The sequence below is a fragment of the Lepisosteus oculatus genome, chromosome 17, assembly GCF_040954835.1.
Source record: "Lepisosteus oculatus isolate fLepOcu1 chromosome 17, fLepOcu1.hap2, whole genome shotgun sequence".
Taxonomy (NCBI): domain Eukaryota; kingdom Metazoa; phylum Chordata; class Actinopteri; order Semionotiformes; family Lepisosteidae; genus Lepisosteus; species Lepisosteus oculatus.
In genome coordinates, this window is record NC_090712.1 from 3,233,243 (window position 1) to 3,258,103 (window position 24,861).

Sequence of the window (24,861 nt, forward strand, 5' to 3'; positions counted from 1 at the left end):
TTTGTTGAAATGCCTGCGGTGACTCTTAATTGCTTGGCGCTGTTACAGATCTTTGATATTGCCTGGGATCCGTATCAACAGAACAGGCTTGTGAGCTGCGGGGTGAAGCACATCAAGGTGAGACTGTTCTTTAACATACAAAAAACAAACAAACTGCAGTTTCTTAAGCCATGGGAGTGGAGTAGACAGCACAATTTGCAGTGTGTGCCTATTACATTATTATGTCCTCTGAGCTTGAATTACTCTGGCTTTCCTACTGTAATACCTGGACATGTTGGATAAACATCTACTGTAAAGCTGCTCCTTATATCAGAATGAAATAACAGCCGTATTGAGCAATACACTTGCTAAAGTGACTGAACAAAGGCAAATTACAGTGCAGTGCTCTTTTTTTGATTGATTCCAACATTTGTTTATAAGAATCATTTATTTATTGTTCATTCAAGTGGATTTATTCATTTGAAATCCATGTAAAATGTCGATTCAATTTTATGTCAGTTCCCGTTACTGAGCTTTCCCACACTGGGGAGCATAAATGAAGAACATGCAGCTGGACACCGTATCCACAGTACACACCTGAAATACAGTGGTCTGTTTTTCGATCATCATTGGGGATCGCGTTGAAACAAAGGGAAGCCCAACATTTTTTGTTTGATGGAAACGCAAAATCAGTTCAGCTGAATTGTTTGTTAAAATATTTCAAGTCATGTCTTTAAAAGAGAGTAATGCTAGGATGAATTAAAACACAGTGGGTGGAAGGATTAATTTTAGCGCTTGCATACACACCTTTAAAACATTTCTGAGCAGAGAAGGTACGGAGATAATCATTAATTCAATGCTAAGACAAAAGTGTCCTCCTGTAGTTAAATAAACTGGTCACTCCATTCTAAGTGCCAGTAATATCCAGTGCTTTATAGCTTTATTGCCAAGCTAAGATGTTTGTCTGAATTGAAAGGTGGTGGGTTTGTTGTTGAAAGGACAGCTGTTCAAAGTTTCTACCCACTCAGCGCTATGCACTGCAAAGCACTTCAGTTAATGAATAAAATCCACACTGAATGGATTCAGTGGTCATCCATCATGTAAGTGTTCCTGCCCCACTTTCCAGACCTGTTTACTTCTCTAAGAAGAAGAGTATCATGACTGAAGACATGTATGATCGGCATACCCCCCTTGTTTCCTTTACAGAAGTCCACTTGAGTTTGTCACATGTAGACATGCAGACATGATGTAGACCTTGTTTTAGAAATACTTAATCCGATGTAGATATTGTGACTGATTAATTTATATATAAGGTCAGTTTAACAGAAAGGCATTGTACTTCTTTACAATCATGCTGTACACAGATGTATGCACAGTAGGATGTATCTTGGTCTGTTGGTAGGAAAAGAGATGGAAAGTTTCTTTCTGGAAGGACAATATCCACTTTGCTTTTCATGTAGTATCACCTATTTATGTTGTTCACCCACCATTCCAAGCCAGGGTGAACAGTGCTTTGCATCTTCTGGTACCAAAGCCGCCAGCACTGCAATGGAACAGCAGAACATCTCACACCAACGAGGTTGCAGAGCGATGTTTGGAAAACTGAATGCAATGAGCCAAATTGCTTTAGATGCTTATTTCAGAGGTGCAGTTGGAAGATGTCAAATTCAATTCATTCAAAAACAAGCAAGTTGCTCTGTCATTTGCCCCTGGGAAAGCTGTCTTTTACTGTCCAGAGCACACTGGGACCTCCTACATTGCTTTGCTTGCACTGCAGATTCCAGCTTCCTGTAATTGATTATTATCACTTCATTTAATTGTCAGATAGATTAGCCGACATACGCACAAACAGTGACATGGTAAAATCAATGAGCTCCAAACTGCAGATAAGCGAGACAAAAAATACACAGATGCACATTTGTTTCTTTTTATCTTTTTATGTTTTGCCCACTATCTCGCTCTTCCTCGGCAACACCTCCCACATAAATTCCCAAGGGATTTACAGGGAGATCTGAGAGATCCCCAAACGCCCATCCCATCTGTGAAGCGAACCACAATAAATTAGCTTTGGTAAGCCACGTTTCAAAAACAGAGGGAGAAAAGCTTCTCCTTAAAAATCCAATTTTTTGTTTTTAAGTAGTATAAATAATACACTCCTATTTACAGTGTATGCATTCACATAATGTATTGTACAGATCATTAATTTGAAGTGAACAAGGCAGAAAATTAACAACAGTGAAATATATATTCCCTTTCCCCCCCCCCAGTTTTGGGCCTTGTGTGGAAATGCGTTAACACCAAAAAGGGGAATATTCGGCAAAACTGGGGACCTGCAGACCATCCTCTGCTTGGCCAGTGCGAAAGATGACGTTACGTATTCCGGGGCGCTGAATGGGGACATCTACGTGTGGAAGGGGCTCAACCTGGCGCGCACGGTACAGGGAGCACACGGGGTGAGTGAAACAGCACCCCCTCTTTCATCCTCTTTTCATTCAGCCAGTAGTCCTGTCGAACTGCAGCTCGCCACTGGCAGCCCACTGGAGCTCAGCAGGTGTGAGCCTGGTTGGTACCTGGATGGGAGACCTCCTGGGAAAAACCAAGGCTGCTGCTGGAAGAGGTGTTAGTGGGGCCAGTAGGAGGCGCACACCCCACAGACTGTGTGGGTCCTAACACGCCAGTGTAGTGATGGGGACACTCTACTGTAAAAGGTCATTGTCCGTTGGACGACACATTCAACTGAGTAAAAATCCCAGAGCGTTTCTCGAAAAGAGTAGGGGTGTTACCCTGGCATCCTGCCCAAATTTCCACCTGTCCTTTACCAATCACTGCCTCCTTATAATCCCCATCTCTGAACTGGTTTCATCACTCTGTTCTCCTCCCCACTGAGAGCTGGAGTGTGTGGGGTGTGGACTGTTGCATCACCCAGGTGGGGCTGCACACTGGTGGTGGTGGAGGGGATCCCCATTACCTGGAAAGCATTTTGAGTGGAGTGTCCAGAAAAGCGCTATAGAAGTGTTCGAAATTATTAATTATTATCCTTGATGCACTGGTTTATGAAATGTTTATTGCAGGAAGTCCATTTAGTGCAGGTTCGCTGCAGGCAACAAGCTGCGCGAGCTGGCCATTGGCTCTTGTCTGACAGCACGTGCATGCAGAATTCTTTGTCTTTCAACAGTCAAAGTCCTTTACTTCCTCGGTAAAGAGAAGCGTTTTGTCCTTGATTCTTCACACAAATGCGTAGGATGGTGCAGTGCTTCCTCTCTCAAATGTAGACCCTGGAGACAGAAACGGTCAGCTCTCAGACAGTCTGCGGGAGACTGAGTCACAGAACTAATTTGGTTTCCAAGCGAGGAGTAAATGAGATGCATTGCAAGTTATGGGCACTGTCATAAGGAAACTGTATGAAATAGCTTTGGCTTGAGTGATTCTTATCAGCTGCTGTAATGGCAGCAAGCCATACAGTATCTACACATGTTCTTGTGCTTTCGTGATCCAATGACAGAAATTGCGAAAAAGAAGTAAAAATAAATCCTATGATTATGTGGCTTCTGTGGTCCTGAAACTAGAAACAAAATAGGAAAGCCTTGCTGGGCTCAGAATGTGATCTTAGAAAACTTCATTTAATTGTTTGATGTTTCTGGTGATCTGACACACCCACATTGATGCCTTAGTTACAGTGAAAATAAAAGCTTTCTGAACAACTTAATTGATTTGTAATTAATAATCTTTTACAGTAAAATGAACGTTTAATCTCACTGGTTCAAAATTAATATAGAAATAATATAAAAGCTTAACACAAGAATCTGATTTCTGAAAATGTATACACAGAATTGCAGATCACAGTTGGATCAGTGATGGTTTTCTGAGCAGTGAGCCTCCCGGGCTCTTCAGTTGACTTGAACTCTGTCCGTTCTCACACAAATACAGTTGATCTTTTTCATTTCACTCACTTTTGTCACATGCTTTGAAGTCAGTGTTACTGCAGCTCTAGAGTGCAGCAGCAGTAAAGTAATATATATTTCTGTTTTAGGATATTGCTACATCCAACAAGCCAGAAGGTTAATAAGGAATAGATGGCCCTTGAGTAAATAATTTAGTAGACAACAAACCAGTAGTAGAACTGGTGCATTAAACCAGTGGGTTAGAGAGGTCCTTATAATCTAGCCCGTCAAATGATAATAATATGGGTGAGAATTGTGAGAATGCAGGATCACAGTATTTCTCCAGTCCAGTGAGTGTGCAAATCCAGTATGATATGGAGTGACAGTCTGAGCTTTAAGAACAGGTGTTTAAATATGTACTTTATGAGTTTTGGGCAGTCTGGTGTCTAGGTGGGCTTGTGCACGCTGAAAGCACCTCCTGTTCTTGACTTTTGCTTGATGAACGTGTTGGAGCTCAGGATCCTTCCCATGTGCCCATGTCCTTGCAGGCCGGGATCTTCAGCATGTACGCCTGTGAAGAAGGCTTCGCCACGGGTGGCCGGGACGGGTGCATCCGGCTCTGGGACATCGACTTCAAGCCCATCACCAAAATCGACCTCAGAGAGGCTGAGCAGGGATACAAAGGTAGGTAGAACAGGGGGGCGTGTCTGTGGTTTCTACGGCAGCTGTTGTTCCAGTGTCACCTTCAGCCTAAGGGTCTAAGGCAGGGGTTCCCAGCCCTGTTCCTGGACACCCACACAGCTGCTGGTTTTTATTCCAGCCAGGCTCTCAGTTACACAACAGAAGTATCAATTGACTTAGTAATAGAAGCGACAGGAACTGTTTGTTTTCAGCTTTTAAATGTATTTGCTGTTACCTTTTAACAATTGCATCTTGTAAGTAAAACAAAAGCCCAATTGCAAATATTCCAGTCAGGCCAGTTCAGTTAAGGCTTTGATTAGATATTTAAGCTGGGCTGGAATGAAAACCAAGGGGTGTGGTCCTCTAGGACCGGGATTGGGAGACCCTGGTTTAAGGGTCACCCAGCAGCCATATCACCCTGCAGCTCACAACTAACAACCCCCTGAAGTGAGTGTGATCAGTACCTGGATGGGAGACCTCCTGGGAAAAATAGGTTGCTGTTGAAATAGGTGTTAGTGGGACAAGTAGGGGCCTGCAGTCTGCAGTCAATTTCCCATTGGCCTTTACCAGTTATGGCCTTCTAATAACCCTCATCTGTGAACTGGCTTCATCACTCTGCTCTCTTCCCCACTGAGAGCTGGTGTGTGGGGAGTGTACTGGTGCACTATGGCTGCCGTCACATCATCCAAGTGGGGCTGCACACTGGTGGTGGAGTGGAGTGTCCAGAAAAGCGCTATATAATTGTAAGCAATAATTATAATGGTAAGGCTTGTGGGAATACGGAACAAACTACCTAGCCCTGTTGAAGCTGATACGCTGTTTTCTTTTATGAAATAGCAGGACGAGACCCTCCAGTTAACTACTAGCAACCCAATGGGCTTGATGGGCTGAATGGCCACCTCATGTTTGTTATATACTGTACCCTGGATTGTTGTGATTTAATAATGTGTTAACATGTGAGAATATGTAGTATTGAGGGGCGAAACAGTTAATTCACAATAGCAAATGGAGTAAATTCTTAAATGAAGATGAAACTTTAAACCTCATTCTTAAAATGAGTGCTCTGAAAGATTTATGAAGCACTTTACTTCTTCAGTGTTGCATGAATTTAGCAGCGGGTTTTATTAGTATGCTGCTCCAAGTCCAAACATTAAATCAGATCCCAAGAAACAGAAGTTTTTTAATTTCATGGAGAGTGATCCTATGCTGATCCCCATTGCCGTGTTCACAGTGGCATGGGCTGGGGGCAAGATTAAAAGAACTTGAAGATCTATTCATACATATCCACTCCTAAAAGATGACCTTTTGTTCACGTAATTGATATTAGATTGGAAAGATAAATAATTTATGTGCAAAGGCCATATGCATCTGCTTTTCCACGCTTTTCTGCAGGTGGCTCAGTTGGATTTTGATGTGTAATTAACTTACAAAGCAATTTGGCTTCTGTGCTTCAAGAGAAAAAATCATCCTCATTAAGCCTGCATCAGACTGGCGTCCTGAGCTGTCATTAGCTGACATCCGTGGAATGTTAAGGAAGACTGGGCACAGGGATGAAGCATTTTACTTTAACAAAGTCCAGAAAGACACAGGGTAGGAATATCAGATGGGTTCAGGGGTCATTAACAATGAATGTATCTTCTGCTCACTTTTGTTTTGTTTAAGATAGATGTAAATGTGGATTTATATGACTGAATCAGCTATTAGAGTTATGAGCTTCAGAAGAACTCCAAGCATCAATGCACGTCTTTAGATACAGGAGGAATGTGACAATTCATAGGCATAAGGAAATGAGAATTGCCGCGATCGCGTAAGGGTGGAATTTTCTTTTTGGCTACCTTATTTCAATCACAAAGTGAAAATAAATATTTTATATGGTATATATTCATGATATAAAAACCATGAAAAAGCTGAAGATGCTGACTGGATGCATAACTGCTTACAGTGACAACAGTACAAAGGTATCCAGTCTTTAATGGTCAGCTAGGTAGAAGAGATAAATGGAAACTCCGACCTATCCCACATTTTGGGATTCTTCACGCTTGTTTACTTTTTCAGATTTTTTCACATTTCACATTAAGTACTGAAAAGGCAGTGCTGGAAGAATTCTCCGAGTCTTCAAAGCCCGCACCCGTCTTAAATATTTATGGTTGACCTTTCTGTGAAAGCAGATCTACGGATATTCACCAGTCTGTCTTCACAAATTCTTAATAGGGTTGTTTTCCAGGTTAAAAATGAAATGAAATCCAATACACAAATTCTATTTAAACATTACTTGCCAAAGGGGAAAACTAACTAATTGCCAAGTGATGTAGAAGTTTTCTTTTATTGTTCTGTTAGAAGGAGCTGCATTTCTGTTAGATGGCTATATATGTGTGCTTTACCACAAGGTGCTGAAGCAGCTACTCCAGCAGTAAGACTTCTGCGTGTTTGTTGACAGTGAGAAAATTGGAAGGAAGGCACTTTTTTGTTCCTGTTTTCTTTTGTCAGATCTTTGCATCTCTTAGAAAATTCTACAAACGTTGGGGATTTATGCAAATTTTCCCATTTCACGCAGGTGTTTATTTAAACAGCCTGAGCATGAAGATTCCAATCTATGCAGTGCACTCTGAATTACTGACAGAGTGCTGCAGCTAAGTGTGTTATTAAACATCATTATGTCTAGAGATGTATGATAAAACATGAGCAAAAATATGATTTAAAATAGTTATACAAGTAAATGCTTACTACTTCTTCTAAGTCTGTGCAATTCTGCAAATCATTTATAGTTCAATTGGATAAATCTGATGTAATCAACGTTTGGACAAAGATCTGTTCCTTTTGTTACTCGGCAACGTGTTCCTCTCCTGCAGCACCTGTGCCTGCACACAGAGCTTTTGGAGCCTGACTCAGGTCCTGTCTTTGTGTCCGTCTGCGTCAGGATTGTCCATACGGAGTGTGTGCTGGAAGGCAGACCGCATCCTGGCAGGGACACAGGACAGTGAGATTTTCGAGGTGATGGTGCGGGACCGGGACAAGCCACTGTTGATAATGCAGGGTCACTGTGAGGGAGAGCTCTGGGCCCTGGATGTCCATCCCAAGAAGCCTCTGGCGGTGACAGGCAGCGATGACCGATCAGTGAGGTCAGTGTTCCCCCATTCTATACCTAATGCTGTCTCACTCACATGTGTCACTGTCCTGTCAGTGTGCTGTGACACTTCACTAATTGCCCTACTCTCAAATACTCCAGTATTAAGAAGCTTTTCTTAATTTGAAGGCTAAAATCAGAGAAGTAAAAGGGTGATGTTTGTTTGATTAACTGTTAATAGTTTTATTTCCTGATTGGACATGTTAAAGAATTAGGTACAAAAGTGGATGATTAAGGCTTAATGCTTTCAGCTTGAGCCAGACTTTTGCCACTCTCAATAACTGCCTGACTGAACATTTTCTGGACACTTTAAAGCTACATTTGGGTCATTCAAACCTCAGAGAGGGCTTGAGCCAGGTGCACAGGGGTTCTGGCTGAGTTGGTGCTGTTCTTTTTTATTGCTTTTGTATGCATGTAATGGGCAGCGGTCAGATGATTTTTATATGTAAAGTGCATCATGATGTGTCTAAATGAAATTAAAATTTCTGGTTAAATAAGAGCGAATGGAAGAACAGTTTCCCTCCAGGCAGAGAACTCCAAGAAATCAAGTCAAAGTCCATTTTCTCTCATCTCATTTAATAACGGAAATATACTGACTAATTCAGTAACCTTCTAAAATACAAAATACGGAATATAAGGAATCCTGGTGTTGCACTTTAATAGAATAATTTAAGATTTACAAGGTTGAAAAAAAAACGTGATCCTAGCATAAAAGGTGAAGTCCTAACCAGAACTCTGGGACAGCTTTCATCCTGCTATCCATAGCTTTAAGTGGACAAGAGATCACATGACTCCCCCCTGGATATGGTTAGCTGCAGGGATAAGTGGGCCCCACTTATACAGATGTACAGCTGGGTGTATTGAAGAAACTCGTGTAAAGTGCTTTGTTCATGGGTGCAACAGTGTCTGCAGAGGGGAATCTGAACCCGTAACGTGTCAGTCAAGTGACCAAACGCTTACCCAGTACACTACAGTGCCCCAATGTTAGCCTAAACTAAAGATATTTCTATCGCTTTTTCCTTGTTGGTGTCTATATAATCAACATTCAAGCCATGAAGTCTGAACGAAAAGTCCCTGGCAGGAATAAAACAAAAGATCGAGGCAATAGCATGAGAGGGATAAAACTCTGGTGACGTATTGATCAGGGAAACCGGAGTGGCAGTTATTGAGCCTAGATGTCCAGCTAACCTTGTAAGCTGATTGAAGCCAGACACAGAATACACAGCTAAGTCCTGTCTTCCCTGGCTCCAGAGTCTTCTGATGTCTGCTGAGCACAGCGATGCATTTACCTCTTCTTCGGCCAAGGGCGGGTGAGAGCAGATCTGACACACAGGCATTCAAAATTGTATTACATCAATTAAAGAGAGTTAGGTTTTGTTGCTCAGACAATGTAAGCACCTATGACAATGACAAGATTGAAAGAAAACCTCAATATTTTTTTTCATTTCTAAATAAGCATGTTTCCCCATCAGAAACGTGTCACTGTTGTAATCTTATTCTGAAAGTGTACAAGGTAAGAAGAGCAACTGAACATTAGAAATCCGAGTGTGCTTTTCTTTGCGAACCACTGCAGTGCAGTCAACTCATTTGCATCCTTGAACATTTCAGTTTCAGAATGCTTTACAGATGTTTTCCAATCAAGATGAGTGACTTTGCTCTAATTGAGCCCATTTGACTTGAGTAGGTGCAGGTATCAAGACAGAGTTGCCTGTACAGTCTCTCTAATGGCAGTGTTCATTCCATAGCTTATGGCTGTAAATTCCACCGTTGCCCAGCGACAAAATAAATCAGCACTGATTCAAAGTTTTATCTGAATTGAGTTTTTTTGTCCTGTGCCATGGTTGGTTTCAGAATGGCCACAATCTGCCCGAACTAATTCTTTGGTAGCAAAGTAAAAGTATGTTTTCAAGTACCCGCATTAAATCTTCATTCAGGATTTCTTTCAGGAGAATTATGCAAATTAAATATAGCTTGTTTTAAAATGTCTGCAAAATTTATGAAAGTGTAAAATGTACAAAAAATCGACACTGATTTTCATAGTATCTGATTGCTGTCTTTTTGAGCAGAGAGGTTGTGTTTTCACCTGGTCAGAACCTGAGAGTATTTGGCCAGGAGATTTGCTGGGATAGTGGCCATGTGAAGATTCTAACGGTGTCCTTTCTTCCTCCTCTTCCTCCTGCATGTCCGCCGGCGCCCTGGGCAAAGGTTGTGGAGCTTGGCTGATCACGCCCTCATCGCACGCTGCAACATGGAGGAGGCGGTGCGCAGCGTGGCCTTCAGCAGCGACGGCTCCCAGCTGGCCCTGGGGATGAAGGACGGCTCTTTCACTGTGCTGAGAGTCAGGTGAGAGCTGACAGCCACACTGCACAGTCAGGTGAGAGCATTGAGCCACACTGCACACTGCACAGTCAGGTGAGAGCCGACAGCCACACTGCACACTGCACAGTCAGGTGAGAGCATTGAGCCACACTGCACACTGCACAGTCAGGTGAGAGCATTGAGCCACACTGCACACTGCACAGTCAGGTGAGAGCATTGAGCCACACTGCACACTGCACAGTCAGGTGAGAGCATTGAGCCACACTGCACACTGCACACTGCACACTGCACAGTCAGGTGAGAGCCGACAGCCACACTGCACACTGCACAGTCAGGTGAGAGCCAACAGCCACACTGCACACTGCACACTGCACACTGCACACTGCACACTGCACACTGCACACTGCACACTCAGGTGAGAGCCAACAGCCACACTGCACACTGCACACTGCACACTGCACACTGCACACTGCACACTGCACACTGCACAGTCAGGTGAGAGCCGTCAGTCACACTGCACACTGCACACTGCACACTGCACACTGCACACTGCACAGTCAGGTGAGAGCTGTCAGCCACACTGCACAGTCAGTGCAGTCAGTCAGCCACACAGTATCTTTGACAACCAGAAATAAGGAAGTCTGCATGCCAAGACCCAATGAGATCCTGGCTCCTGAGGAGGAAGTCACAAAGCTGTTAGTTAAAGCAAACCAAATGTTTAGCAGCGCTCTTAAAAGTCTATCTTATTAAATTTGTTACTCATGTACATCAGTTTAGTTCATTGTGAAAATCGAAGCAATTGCAAATTGCCCTGGTACTTTTAAATCAATATCTTCTGAACTGTGCAATCCCTATGGATTTCTGTGAAGGAGAAGAAGTTTAGTTGCATTTGCACATTAATTCACTTAATGTCAACAGGAAGCCAAATTTCTTATGGAGTTAAAGAATAATTATTGCAAGTCATGGGCTTTGTGATTTAAATGTTGAGGCTGTAATAGAGACACGAGTCTTCATTGATTTCGCCATTTGTGTAATCAGTTGACATAATAGTCGCCTATCTGCTATTTGGCTTAGTCTGTGTTTGATGGAGCCATAGTGAACTTTGCCACTGTTGAAGATATGGCTTTAGGACACCAGAATATTTACTAGAACTCTCTCCCAGTATTAAATATATGATCTTAAAAATAAACACGACAGTCTAATTTTGTGACAGCATGCTAAAAATATCTATAGGTTTTACAACTGACGCAGAAATGTTTCCTGTTTCATGAATCAGTGGCTTTGCAAATTCAGGTGTTTTTTTTTTGTGGAGCTGAAGGTTTGAAAGTGTGAGGGGGTCCGTTCTTTCTGTGAGATGCATTGATGTAAACCACAGAGACTGTGGTGCCACAGAGGTTTACTACAGGACTAATGACACTAGCCTGAAGAACAAATGAGTTTGATGCATTGCCTAGATTACGGTTAAACTGTCTAAAATGTAACGGTCATGAATTTTTCTTCTTGAAAAAGGCGCTACACAGCAATTATTTATTTTTGTCATCCTGAACAAAATTGCATGGACATAAGCCTGACAGAAAGGCAAAATAAGGAAATGTGCCCAACTTTTGCTGTAAAAATTCTGTTATTGTTTTTAATAAACTGAGCCAACATACAGTATACACGTCTGTTTACTTCCGAGGCTGCCAAACCAAGGATAATACATTAATTCACTGTGGCAACTGGTCCCTCAATTAGAACAATTATTATCAGCAGTGTAAAAAACAGAACTTTGGCAAGAGGTTGTTCTGTGCTGCGGATTTGTTTCACGATATCTGAAGTGGTGAATGCTAAAGCCTCCACTCATCTGTCTCATCCAACTTGCTTTCTTTTGGAGCTCAGAAAATAATTGCTAGCGGGTGAAGAAAGAGAACGTCGGTAAACAAATCCCTTGGCAATACACTCAGAGGGTACATCTCCGTTGTAGCTCATTAGACAAGTATATAATTCTGTATTTAACTAGCAGTTTTTTTTTATCCGAGAGTTTTGATCCTCATCTCTGAAACTCTTTTCTGTAGCCACAGAACTTGGGGAAGGAGCCGCAGCTCTTTGATTCTCGGCGGTTTCCTTCTAATTAGAGTGAATTTCTTTTAGCACAGCGCGCCCGAGGGATGAGGTTAATTGAAACTAACTGCAAAGAGCTCTTCCTTTAAAAATGTTCAGGGTTGCTTTCAAGCTTTTTCTGATTCCTCCATTGAAAACAATTGCACTGCTTCTTCTAACTCTAGATAAATTGTCCCCTTTCTAAAACAGTGCAATGCATTTTGTTATCCATAACCACTAGCTGGTAATGTGTTTGCAAGTCCATGTATTTTCATTCACACACCATTAATAAAGTGTGTGGGCACACTGTTGCCTTCTGAGTTGCCATTGCCGAGTGATATGGCAGTAAACCTTCACTCATCTTTCAGGAATCACCATATGGTTCCAGTGCTGTGTGTCCCACACTCAGGGTTCAAGGTTGTGTGGAATCCATTAGAAAGTCCAGATTGCACTGTAGTGGCAAAACAGTATATTTGGCAGGTGAAAAATAAAGTGGATTTCATCAGAGTTTTTGTGCTCCCTCTTAGCATTATTAATTAACTCCCGTTGTTTCCTGAATGTTTGTTCTTTTCTGTTTCTTCACTGCCTACCCCTGCTCTTTCTTTTCACTCTGTGTTTTTCTCCTCTTTCTGTGGTAAGCCTTTGTCAGCTTGACCTTCTCGGAAGAATCAAGATAGTTCTTGTACACAGATGGGAATAAAGCCCTCACTGGAGTTTAAATCCATCAAGTGTGAGCTTGAATACCCTGGAAGGGATAGGAAAAGGCACAACAGGATCCTCTGGAATGAAATATATAAACATAATTAATTAATAAAATGCAAGCACCTTGTTAAAGGGGTTCTCTCTGGTGCTCTTCCCGATAATCAGGGAATCTGTATTCCTCCCATGCTCTTCTGACATCCTCTACCTTTATGCCTCTGTTTCTGATCTGTGGATGTTAAAGTTTGACTCTGGGTTTCTGACGCTGATTTCTGGAATTGCACATGCTTTGTTATTTGTGACTTGTGTATTCATTCCTTCATTCCTTCATTCCTTCATTCATTCATTCATGCAGTTGGTATTAATTTATATTACCCCCCCGTGCTGTTTTGCACCTCACTCCCCACCATTCATTTGCAGCATACCTTAGGCTGAAACCCCACTGGTTAGAGATTTCCAACTCAGAATCGGCTTTGCATTGTGTCCCACTCTTACAGATTGTAAAGCTAGATTGCTTTCAGTTTTATACAGGCTTGTAATAGCTAGAACCTCAAATGGTACAGTGAACCTCACTTTTGTATTCCTGGAGGCAGATGAAATATTGCAGAGCTTGAATTGCAGCTCTCTCATAGCTCTCTGTCAGAGGCTGTAAATGCCATGCAATGGATTTTTGAGGATGAAGGACTGAAAGTGGAAAGACATCACCCGTCTATCAGACTTGGGGAAGATTCATTTATTGCTTGTCCTTTTGCTTTAGAAAGTAATTTTCTGGAGCTCAGCGCATAATTCTTCACATTTTATAAGGTTAGCTGCGATTGATAACAGCAGAGGGTGGTCAAAGGTTAGAGCTAACAGCTTGAATTGTGAGGACCAGATACACCTATGAGGCAAAAGAACATTTATAATAGTAGAGGTTTCTTGTTCTTATTTATGATATATTGAATGACAGGACAGTGTGCTATTTTTCCTTTTTAATTTTTCATTAGCAGCAGTCTTCATTTTATGTGGATGAACGTATATGTTCCCTGCAATCCTTCAGGTTTTTACAGACTCTCACAGTTAGTACACATTGAAAAACATTAAAACATGGAGTATTTCAGATCTGTAACATATTTATGAGTTTAAAGTGTTTCGTCGAATGAACTGAATGTTGGAAGAAGCCAAACACAAAGATTTTGAATTGTGAGCATGTGTGTGAAGAATGAAAACATACAGTTAAATTTAACACTTAACTTATTCATACAGTTTCCATACTTCTGTTAATTAGAAGGGTGTTAAGGCAGCAGCTCTCTGATTGTGAGCCACTGTAGCCATAGTTCACAACTTTGGTCCTAGAATACTCAGCACAGTAAAAAGGAAAAAAAATGGATTGAAATGAAAAAAAGCTGTGTTTTCTGGAAAGGATGCAACTTGAAACAGAAACACTTTGACTGTTTTTTCTTTTAGGATAAAGATTTTTTATACTAATCACATGAAAAAATACATGCCATAGCTTGAAGATGTAAGAGCATTTTGTATCTGTGTATTATATACCTGCTATCTATCAAGTGCAGGGCTCCTGGAAGATGCACAGTCATGGTGCGAACAGTAACAGGGCGAAACACTAATCTCTGAAAGTTCATGGTGAAGAGGCCTGAATTATATCTGAGTTGTTTAATAAAAAGTTTTCACAGCTGAGATTCTGCTGCCTTAATCCAGTAATCTCAATAGCCTTAGAAAGTGGGAAAATTACATCGGTCGTTGACTTGCTTCATGATTATGCGTGAGAGTAAATGAGCTGTAGGGTTTAGGATAAATGAGACATAGACTGCTCATTACATGAAGGTCATTCAGCAGACTGACCTACTCCTCCTTTCTACAAGGGCTTTGAGAGGGGTCTTAGTAGGCATTGTTCACGAATGATAAATTCCTGAAATCCGTAAATCCTGTTGAATTTGCACGTTGGCGGCGGCTGTCCTTTTTCAGATTGAACATCAGTGTCTGTCATTGATTCGCTGATAAGTTTTAAAATTGGCAAATCAACGGAATCATAATTAACTAAGGTCAAATCAATCAATTAAGGACTTTGGGGCGTGCCGTAACAGTATTTTAGCACAGTGCGAAAACGGATCTGCCCCTGCCTGAAGAACAATGTGATCCGAACGGGCTTGGCTTGGCTCCGCAGGGACATGACGGAAGTGGTGCACATCAAGGACAGGAAGGAGGTGATCCACGAGATGAAGTTCTCGCCGGACGGCTGCTACCTGGCGGTGGGCTCCAACGACGGGCTGGCGGACATCTACGCGGTGGCGCAGCGCTACAAGAAAGTGGGGGAGTGCAGCAAGTCCTCGAGCTTCATCACCCACCTGGACTGGTCTGTGGACAGCAAGTTCCTGCAGACCAACGACGGGGCCGGGGAGAGACTGTTCTACAAGATGCCGTGTGAGTGTTAGGATTCACCTCGTCAGGCTGGGTGCTGCCCTTTTAAATTGAACACAAAAGCTTTCAATCAAAATCAAATATGAAACCAACAAGGAGGAGGCTGACGCATGCTGTGTTTCGGTAGATTTGCTCAAAACACATCTTAAGACTTACAGATATCACTTATTTTGAGCACACTGTAACCAGGGTAAAGACATGCTGAACTTCAGAACTGCAGAAGCCGTTAGACTTCCTGAAATGACGACAGGGAGACACAGTGCCAATCAAAACATTTTGTAACAGGACTGCTTCCATATTAACTAACATCTAATATTAAGACAAGCAAGCCTGTAGTTTTGTTTGTCTCTGCCTGTTGCAAACTCTGTAGCTGTCACCAGGGCAGACACTGTGGGGAAGGAAATTAGCTGTTGATGCAGAAATTGATCTTAAAAAATAAGAAAATCCGTTTATATTTTATCTACGTAACAAGCATTACACACTCAAAATCATGATGGTGAGTTTAAAGTAAAAAAAACATTTTCGATCTGTGTGTGAAAATAACCTCCCAGTCCTAAGCTGCTGACTCTTTGTTAGGCTTCATACTTTGGGAAATTCTGTTTTTGAAAATAGCCCTAATTTGCTTCTTTAAAAGAAATTTGGTTTGTGGAGTAACCATCTGAATGCATGCTCTGGCACAGGCATGCTTCTGTGAATGATTTAGTCATTATGAGAATAGGTGCTGTTGCTCTAGTAAACATCTACTGTATCAGCCCAGTGTCTCATAAACAGCAAGAATCTATGTACAGACTGTTGCTGACTGATCTTTATATTTATTAATATCACAGCTGGTAAAAATGTTACAAATAAAGAAGAGATCAAAGGAATCCACTGGGCAACCTGGACGTGCGTGATTGGGCCTGAAGTCAGTGGGATCTGGCCGAAATACACTGACATCAATGACATCAACTCCGTGGACGCCAACTACAACAGTGGTGTGCTGGTCTCAGGGGATGACTTTGGGCTGGTCAAGCTCTTCCGATTCCCCTGCCTGAAAAAAGGTGAGAGTTGACCTTCATGAGAGCAGAAACCCTTCGTACCGTGCAGGGGCGTGAGAGTGGGAAGGGAGTCGTGCTGGAGGACTCTTCATTCCTTTCCCAGTTTCTTCCCCGCTCTTCATGATCACTGTGGTGTCATCACGGAGTGACCTGGAGAGGCTGAGAGTTGAAGGCAACAATCTCGGATTTTGTTTTTTTCTGCTACAGCGGGAGTGACACAACTCACATTTTGAATTGTTTTCGAAGAGCTAAACAACAGAGGGCTGTTGATATATAGCAGCTGTTCTTTGTTAGTGGTCTGACCTCATCCAATAGAGTAAAAGGTCCTGTTGCTGAAGAGAAGTTCTAAGCTGAAGTTTGGGAGGAATAACAACTAAGACAGTTCTCCCATCTGTCTTAAATTATAATCGTTACTGGCTTTTGCTATATATATCTTGCTCACACCTTTTCGTGCATTTTATTTTCGTGTTAATTCAATGTGTGATTAATTCAAAGTCCTTGGGTTCCTCCCTCTCAGCCCCTGCTGCTCCTGATGCCGTCTGCTTTGCTCCAGGTCTGTCCGGGGTCCTCTGGCTCAGTCAGCAGGTGTCCCACAGTTTTTAAAATCTGCCTTCTCTCCTGCCACTACCCCCAGTGTCCACCACGGCCCCGGGTCCCTTCCTTTCCGCCCCTCGGCCTCTGCCTTTCCTGACATCCTCTCGGCCCCAGGTCTGTCTGGTACCCTACCTCCGGCTCAGTCAGCTGAGTCCTGCAGCTTTCAGTGGCTGCCTCCTCCTTTGAACATTACGTTCGCATTTCTAAGCCTTCTTGAGTGGGAACTATGGGAAGATGCATTTGATTGTAAAATGGAGGACAGGAGGCACTTCTTTACACAAAGGGTTGCTGGAGTATTGAACAAGCTGCCCAGCCAATATGTTGAAGTTGGTACTGTACCATGGTCTCTTTCACGAAAAACCTGGATCAATTAGGTTGTAGAAACTAATTGAGATAGATGGCACTAATGGTCACCTCTTGTTTGTAAACTTTCTTATGTAACACTAAAATAGTTTTGATTGCCATGATGATTTTGGGGTTCCAGAATTTTGAGCTCTGTATCACAACAAACCTGTTATTTTTGGTGTATTCAAGTTCCAGGAACTGAAGTTTTAAAGTACTGCAGGAAACTGGTTTTGAAATAGTCCTGGTCTTATAGAGAGCATGGCGGGGGGTAGCATTGCCAAGTTGTTGTAAAATGGGTTTTAAAATTGTGTTTAAGATGTGAAAAAGCTGCTGTCCCTGTCCTATCAGTGGAAAATAAGATGACTCCCTTGGCACACAATTCAATCACCCACACTGGCAAAGATTAATTCTACCCTGCCAGACATTTTCCATCTTTTGCTGATGGTCTGAAGTGATTATGGCACCCGTCAGTTCTTTGTGTAATTGTTTTTTTAAAGATCGTTTCTCTGTATTTATTTTGCTTTGGGCTTACGATCAGTGCCTTTCTGCAGCAAGTGGGGAATGAAACCTGGCAATTAAAAACACTTTTTTTATAAGGGTGTTCTAACTGCAGAAATATACTTATGACGTCATTCCGTAAAATGCAGTAATGTGTTTTAAATGACTGAATCCATCATTTTATGGTTCATAATTGGTTAATGGTTAATAATGGTTCATAATAAGAGCTGTTCTTGTCAAAACGTTGTTCTCATATTGGCAAATTACATCATCTTCTTCTTGAGTTTTTTCTTGCTTTTGACAGACGTTTCTCGTTCCATCTCCAGGGGCAAAGTTCAAGAAGTATGTTGGCCACTCTGCCCACGTGACCAATGTGCACTGGTCCCACGATCTGCAGTGGGTGCTGAGCACTGGAGGGGCTGACCACTCCGTGTTCCAGTGGAGGTTCCTCCCGGAGGGCCTCATAAATGGATGCCTGGAACCTCCTGTCCAGGGTGAAGTGTTAGGATGAATGTTGTCTGTGCTGGTTATATTTCCTTTTGCTTTTGCAAATGAAGACCGTGATGACTCAGACAGATTAAGAATTCTCTGACAGGTCATTGACATTCGGAAAGTTAGGCTTTTTGTCTCACAATGCAAAACTATCTTTATTAACTTCATAGTACATGCTGACTGAAATCCAATTAACTTGGAATATATACTCCAATTAATTAGGAATATAATACTGAATTCAGCATCAGTGAACTGCCCAAGTGGACCACTTTAAACCTATGTTTCAAATAAGTATTTTTGCGAGAGCTTTAATTTAGTTAGTTAATTTAATTTAGTTAGCTGAAAACAAAACAGGTTTCTTATGATTTTCGTATGTTGCTCAAACCTAACACCCTAGGGCAGCTGACTAACACGTTAACCCATTAATCCTTCAAACCAGAGTCTTTTCTTATTCTTCACTGTGTGTTCTCCTGCTGTTTTCTTATCTAGGAAACATCAAGAGTTTCCCAAAACACTACTGCTTAAGCTAAATGAAAGGAAATGACTTGGAGAACCATAAAAGTATTGTGGCATAATGCTTAAGAAAATCAGGTTTAACTTTGTGGTTTAAAGTTTGAAGTATTGAATTTGTACAATATATAAAACTTGGGGTTATAATGGCTTTGCAATGATTGGTTTGTAATGATGCCAGTTCAATCGCCTGCAAGATTGAAAACCAGTAGTACTAACATTCACCATCCGTCCACTTTCTTAACAGTTTAGTTTGGAGGAGCTGGAGCCGGCAGACTGTCCATTGTCAGCATAGACATGCAGTTAAAGATGTCAGCTGTGCTAATGAAAATATCGTTGGTTTCATTGTTGGGAGTGTTTCTTAACGTATTCTTTCTCTCTCTTTCACGCAGAAGGATATGCAGATTCCAATAGTGAGGAATCGGATTCAGATTTGTCAGACGTACCAGAACTGGACTCCGATATTGAGCAAGAAGCCCAGATAAACTATGACCGTCAGGTCAGTAGAACCACTGTGTGATTTATTACATTTTGTAGAGTGCTAGAAAGGTAATGAATAATTGTATTTCTGTAGATAATATAACCTATTGCTCATCAGTGATTGCCCCTTTTGTATTTTTATAAATGCTTTTTTCTATGTGAAGGACACTAGGATAAATTCAATAAGGTCAGAAACCTGTCAAACTCTGTGTGACTTTACCTTGTAACTAGAAGTAAATGTTTTCAGAAAGGAGTCAATTAAAACTCCTCTTCACATATAACTAGTTGAAATTCAATTTAATTTCATTTATATGACTTTATCCTGGATTTTTATGTAAGAAGAAAAGAAGGTAATTCAATATTTAAATAATTTAATTGAAAATAAGATCCAAGTATAACAACATGTACAGCAATTACGATAAGATGGTGTTCTCTTGCTAATCTGATTCTAACCCATTTTCTGCTAAACTCAGCAGGTTTCACACATTTTCAATGCCTGATATTGTAGGCAAGGTGTCACTTCTGAGCCAAAACCATTTTTACTCCTATTATTGATTAAAATGTTCTAAAGAGTTGAGTAGGACGAATTTAAAGTGGCTCATTGTTACCTTTCTCTATAACTGCCGCAGGTAGTGGTCTTTATGTAAAAGTCAATGTAGAATCACAGAAGACTGTTTGGTGTTGTCCTACTTCACATCTGAGGTGGTATCATGGAGTTACAAAAATGGACCAGTGAGATTCTGCATTAAACTCTGCAGTAATACACAAAAGAAATTAAAATCAAGGCACAGAGACCAGTACGAAGAACCAAACAAAGCAGTATTTAGATAATTTATGTTATTGTACCTGGGGAAAAAAGTTAGATGAGCAGGTTTAAAGACAAAAAAATTTGGTTCTGTGTATGTAAAGTTCAAAAACAAATTTCTGGATTATTTAATGTATGTGTCTTGTATATGTTTATCTCTGTGTGTGTGGTTAAAGCTGAATATAGAAGTAAAGCTGTTTCAAGAAATTGGGCCACTACTGTAGATGTAAAAGATTTAGAGAGTGACTGCAAGGGAGACCTTTTTGAAGACTGGATTTTTGTTGATTGCGTTCAGAGATCTGGTTGATTACTGTTAACCTCAAAAGGGCTGATGGTGATAACTAAAGATAGATTAAATCAAATGATGCACATTGAATATATGCTGCGAATCCCTATCCTGCCTGTTTCAGCTTATAGAATTGACTGTTTTTGAGGTACAGCACCTGCTTCCATTTGGTTCTTAAATTATTTTTATGCATTGCTAAAATGATTATCAGGTGATGCTATAAGTTACAAAAAATAATAGAAATGTATACCTCAGCCATTCCGAGTCTAGTCTGCGGAAATGTCTCTGCTGAGAGGAAACCGTGAGAAACACCACAAGTCTAATTAATGTCATTGGAGAGCCTTATCAGACTTTTTAATTTAAATATTTGCTCTTTTCTCCAAAATGTTTTTTTCTCTCCTCAGGTTTGTTTTCCTTTCTGCTTTTATATGTTAACCTTTTACAAAATACCCAGAGCAATTACATTTTGCAGGGGGTAATTTATCAAATATACGTTATAAAATGTCTTCCCTAGACATTTCTCAGACAGCAGCTGGGAGCTGGGAGGGGTCCAGAACACAGGCTGATGAAAATATTGATCATTTTAGAAATCTTTAGAGGTTTTTAAATCCAGACCTTTTGAGTGGAGACAAAAAGGTGTTAAATATTAATGAAAAAAACCCTCCAGAATGTCTTTTCTCCTTAATTGACCTTTCCAGTCTGTCTAAGCTTTGTTTCCCAAAGCAGTTGCACTCCTGCATTCAGGCAGATACTACCTCCCTTTTATTTTCTTAAACAACATGTCAGCACAGAAAGCACCAAAAGAGCCCTTGTTTAGAAATGTGCAGCCCATGATACTAATTATTTTCACAGTCCATTTACTTGTTAGGAAATGAAAGCTTTCTATATTAAGCCTAAGATGTCATCTCATGGCCTGCCCGCCTCTGTGTTTGCTCGTAGCGGTGATCCTCAAGGGCAGCTTTGTCAGCTCTGATGCAGTGACACCTGTTCTCAATGTCCCAGGTCTACAAAGAAGATCTACCTCAGCTCAAGCAACAAAGCCGAGAGAAGAACCTGCCTGTCAGCTCCCTGAAGCGCGAGAGAGTGCCAGACGAGGGTCTCAGGCTACAGTTCGTTCATGGGTAACCTTCATGCAGTCTCAGCACTAGGATTCTGTGAGAGAACACATGCTGAAGAAATAAGTTAAAGAACAAAGTGAAGTTTATTAAACGCTATTGGCAAGAGCAAATCGGACTCTTAAAAAAATATGTTTATGTTGAAGAATTGCTAGAATTGTTAACTGATTCCACACAAAAGTCAATGCGAGCAACACAGGCTGTCACTTTGAATTCACAGGGAATTATTCTATGGTAAAGAACATCTAAAGTTCAAAGGGTTAACAAAGCAGCCTTTCTGATTTCATCATCTTTTCACCAGCCTTAAAAAACAAAAGTATGCATACAGATATTATTCCTAGTAAGCTAAAGTATTTAATTTGTATTAGATCAAGTTGTATTTAATTTCTAATGCCTTACAACTCATTCAGTTCATTAGGGGAACACCCTAATCTTGTCCTGCCGTTAAAGTCTATTTTTTGTCCTGCCACATTTAACTCTATCTGTTGCACTGATATTTGGCTACTGACTGTTGCATTGCATTTTAAATTTGATCAAACTCATACAGAATTGTTGCTGATTTTTTCAAGTGCGGGCTTAGATGTAACTGGCTTTATCATCGTCATAGAAGATTTTTGCAAATCTGTATTCCTTTGTTGCAGATTACAGTGCATTTGTCAAATACTGAAAAACTGCTGGAGGGATGAAAAAAGTCAAGGCAATAAATAGGAAAATAACCTTTGCAGAAGTATTTACCTTATTATATAATTCTTACAGGATATAGGAGGAGCAGAGAGTAATGAAGCCGATTTAGAGTATACATGAGGATTGTTAGAAGGCCATGGTGGCTAAAAGCCAGGGTGAAATTTAGGAGTGACACCCCTACTCTTTTCAAGAAATGCTCTGGGATTTTTAATGGCCATGGAGTCAGGACCTCGGTTTATCGTTTCATCCAAACTGCATTTTTACTGCATTAGGACCCACACAGACCACAGGGTGAGCGCCCCCTACTGGCCCAACTAACACCACTTCCAGCAGGCTTATAAGGTCACACCTGCTGAGCTTCTGTGGGTTGCTTGTTGTGAGTTGCAGGGTGCTATAGCTGTCGGATGTACTTTAAAATAAATACATATGATGATGTTTTTTTCTTGGAGTGGGGGGACGGGATGGCCTCGTGTTTTCAGAAACCTGGGAACCTGCATCCCCTTGCGGGACGAGTATAGAATGAAAACAGCGCACAAGTCCTCCCCTCCAGCAGGCCATAAGCATTTTTGCACTCAGGCCATTTTTGTCACCACAGGACATGCAGAGCATTGCATTGCCGTGCAGGGATGCCTGGCATGTCCCAGTCAGTGCTCAGCTCCTCTTTTGGCATGTGTCCTCCTGGCTCCTGCAGGTACCGGGGGTACGACTGTCGCAACAACCTGTTCTATACTCAGGCGGGAGAGGTGGTGTACCATGTGGCCGCGGTGGCCGTCATTTACAACAGACAGCAGCACACCCAGCGTTTCTACCTGGGTCACGACGATGACATCCTAAGCTTAGCCCTCCACCCTGTGAAGGACTATGTGGCCACAGGACAGGTAGCGACTCTCACTCCCCTTGGCTTCAAATTTCTGGGGTAGTTATTTTGCTTGGTTTTGCTTTCGAGTGGCAATGACCTTCCATTCCAAGCAATAGCTGAGGTATCTCAGTTATCTGGGCTGAGGGGACTGCAAGCTTCTCTATGCTAAAGAAATCATGGGGCCAGACTAATGCAAATTAGCTATGTTTTTGGGAAGCAGTTAAGCTTTTGGAATGTTAAATCTGCAAAATACTGAGAGCCATTAAAGATTCTTACCATGATTTGTAACACCTTCTTAATTCTATTAATTTTTTACACGGTGTTAAAAACCCTGGAGGAATTTAACAGCAGTCTTCAGAACTCTTTCATGGTATTGATATCACTCGTTGCATCTGAAGTTACAGTATGTCAATGTATATTTTAGTGAATTGTAAAAGGGAAGAGTACATTGCTATATATCTGCTACTGACTGTAGGACATCCCAGTTGTTCAAGGTCATTTGTGAGATGGGACGGTTCTGCTTCAGCGCTGAGAGCCTGTGTACAGGGGCAGGAGAAATTGAAGCTGCATTTCTTTCACATGCGGTGCTTGTGAGTAATGGAGTGAAGCTTGTAAAAGGCAAAAACTTCAGGAAAAAAGGATGAAACAGCAGGCTTTTGACTTACAGAAAGAAACCCTTGTTGTTTAATGGGGATCATATTGTTTGCAAATAAAACCATGGCAAAAAGAGTGGCAACAGAACTGACTGTAATCGTTCTTAGGTTGGCCGAGATCCGTCTATCCACGTGTGGGATATCCAAACTCTGAAGTGCTTATCTCTTCTGAAAGGGCACCATCAGAGAGGGGTCTGTGCACTCGATTTCTCAGGTACGTCAAGTCGTGTCTTTTTCAGTTACTTCCCAAAGAAGCACTCAGCCCAAGTGTTCAGCAAATTCAAACTGGTTTCGCCCAGTCTCAGTAGCGCTTTTGCCTCACAACTCCTTGCTCCTGGGTTTGACGCTGGACAGGGGATCACCTTCTGTGTGGAGCTTGCCTGTCAGTGTGGGGGTTTTCTTCAGCGGCCTTCCGATAACCGATGAGCAAGTGTAGTGCTGATCTTAAAGTATGGACTGGTGCGATGTTTGCTTTCCTTTTGTCTTGTAGCGGATGGGAAGAGCTTAGTTTCCGTTGGCATAGATGACAATCACTGCATAGCAGTGTGGGACTGGAAGAAGGGTGAAAAGCTGGCCACGGCAAGGTACTCAAAGCCATCCGCTGGAATATGCCTGAACAATAACATAGAGGGAACACTTTATTTTAGGGGTAAGCTGTTAGATATGCAAAGTTGTGCAGTCCTACTACTTTTCATACTGTAGCCATGATTAAAGTAAGAAAGCACAGCAAAATGTAAATGATCTCAACTGCAGTGCTCATGCACAGATTTGGCCCTGAATTCAATGAAATAAGTAAGGTCAGAACTTTATTTCTGGGGTTGTGGATAAAACGGAATGAGAAATAGTATGTTCGTATTGTCTTTTTTTTTCCCCCCCAGAGGCCACAAAGACAAACTCTTTGTAGTAAAGTGCAATCCTTTTCATATGGACAAGCTGGTGACAGTAGGAATGAAACACATCAAGTTCTGGCAGCATGCAGGTATTTTATTAGTGCTTCTCTGCCCTTGAAATCAATTAAACCCTCGAAACATCTCTTCACGCTTACCAGTTGATCACATCCTCTCATTCTTTCCTTTCAGAGTTCATCGTGCTGGTGTTTCCAATCATGTGCTTTTCGTTGCAGCCATCGTCTTAGCTACCTCCTTGAATCAGTTGCAGTCTTAATTTGTGATCAACGTATTATCTGTTAAGACCTGAAAGTGTGAGCCTCTCTAGGACAAAACCTGGAGACCAGTGCAACAGGAATCACCATGCCCCACTGATACTTTCCTTCTTTTACGAGTGTGTAAGAACGAGTGATTACACTGCACATACAATACAAAA

At 41.5% G+C, this 24,861-nt stretch overlaps 1 protein-coding gene across 3 annotated transcripts in view; it reads left to right on the forward strand.

The window, feature by feature from the left end:
* LOC102686846 (EMAP like 6) overlaps window positions 1-24,861 on the forward strand; it is a 118,146-nt gene that overhangs the window by 46,280 nt on the left and 47,005 nt on the right. For all 3 annotated transcript variants that reach the window (XM_069179827.1, XM_069179828.1, XM_006638417.3), the window contains exons 5-18: window positions 49-117; window positions 2,247-2,432; window positions 4,409-4,544; window positions 7,459-7,660; window positions 9,871-10,008; window positions 14,927-15,183; window positions 16,008-16,220; window positions 17,981-18,148; window positions 19,049-19,155; window positions 21,230-21,348; window positions 22,718-22,904; window positions 23,647-23,752; window positions 24,029-24,122; window positions 24,417-24,517. In XM_069179827.1, coding sequence (XP_069035928.1) covers window positions 49-117; window positions 2,247-2,432; window positions 4,409-4,544; window positions 7,459-7,660; window positions 9,871-10,008; window positions 14,927-15,183; window positions 16,008-16,220; window positions 17,981-18,148; window positions 19,049-19,155; window positions 21,230-21,348; window positions 22,718-22,904; window positions 23,647-23,752; window positions 24,029-24,122; window positions 24,417-24,517 — 2,083 coding nt within the window. The remainder of the gene's footprint in view (window positions 1-48; window positions 118-2,246; window positions 2,433-4,408; window positions 4,545-7,458; window positions 7,661-9,870; window positions 10,009-14,926; window positions 15,184-16,007; window positions 16,221-17,980; window positions 18,149-19,048; window positions 19,156-21,229; window positions 21,349-22,717; window positions 22,905-23,646; window positions 23,753-24,028; window positions 24,123-24,416; window positions 24,518-24,861) is intronic.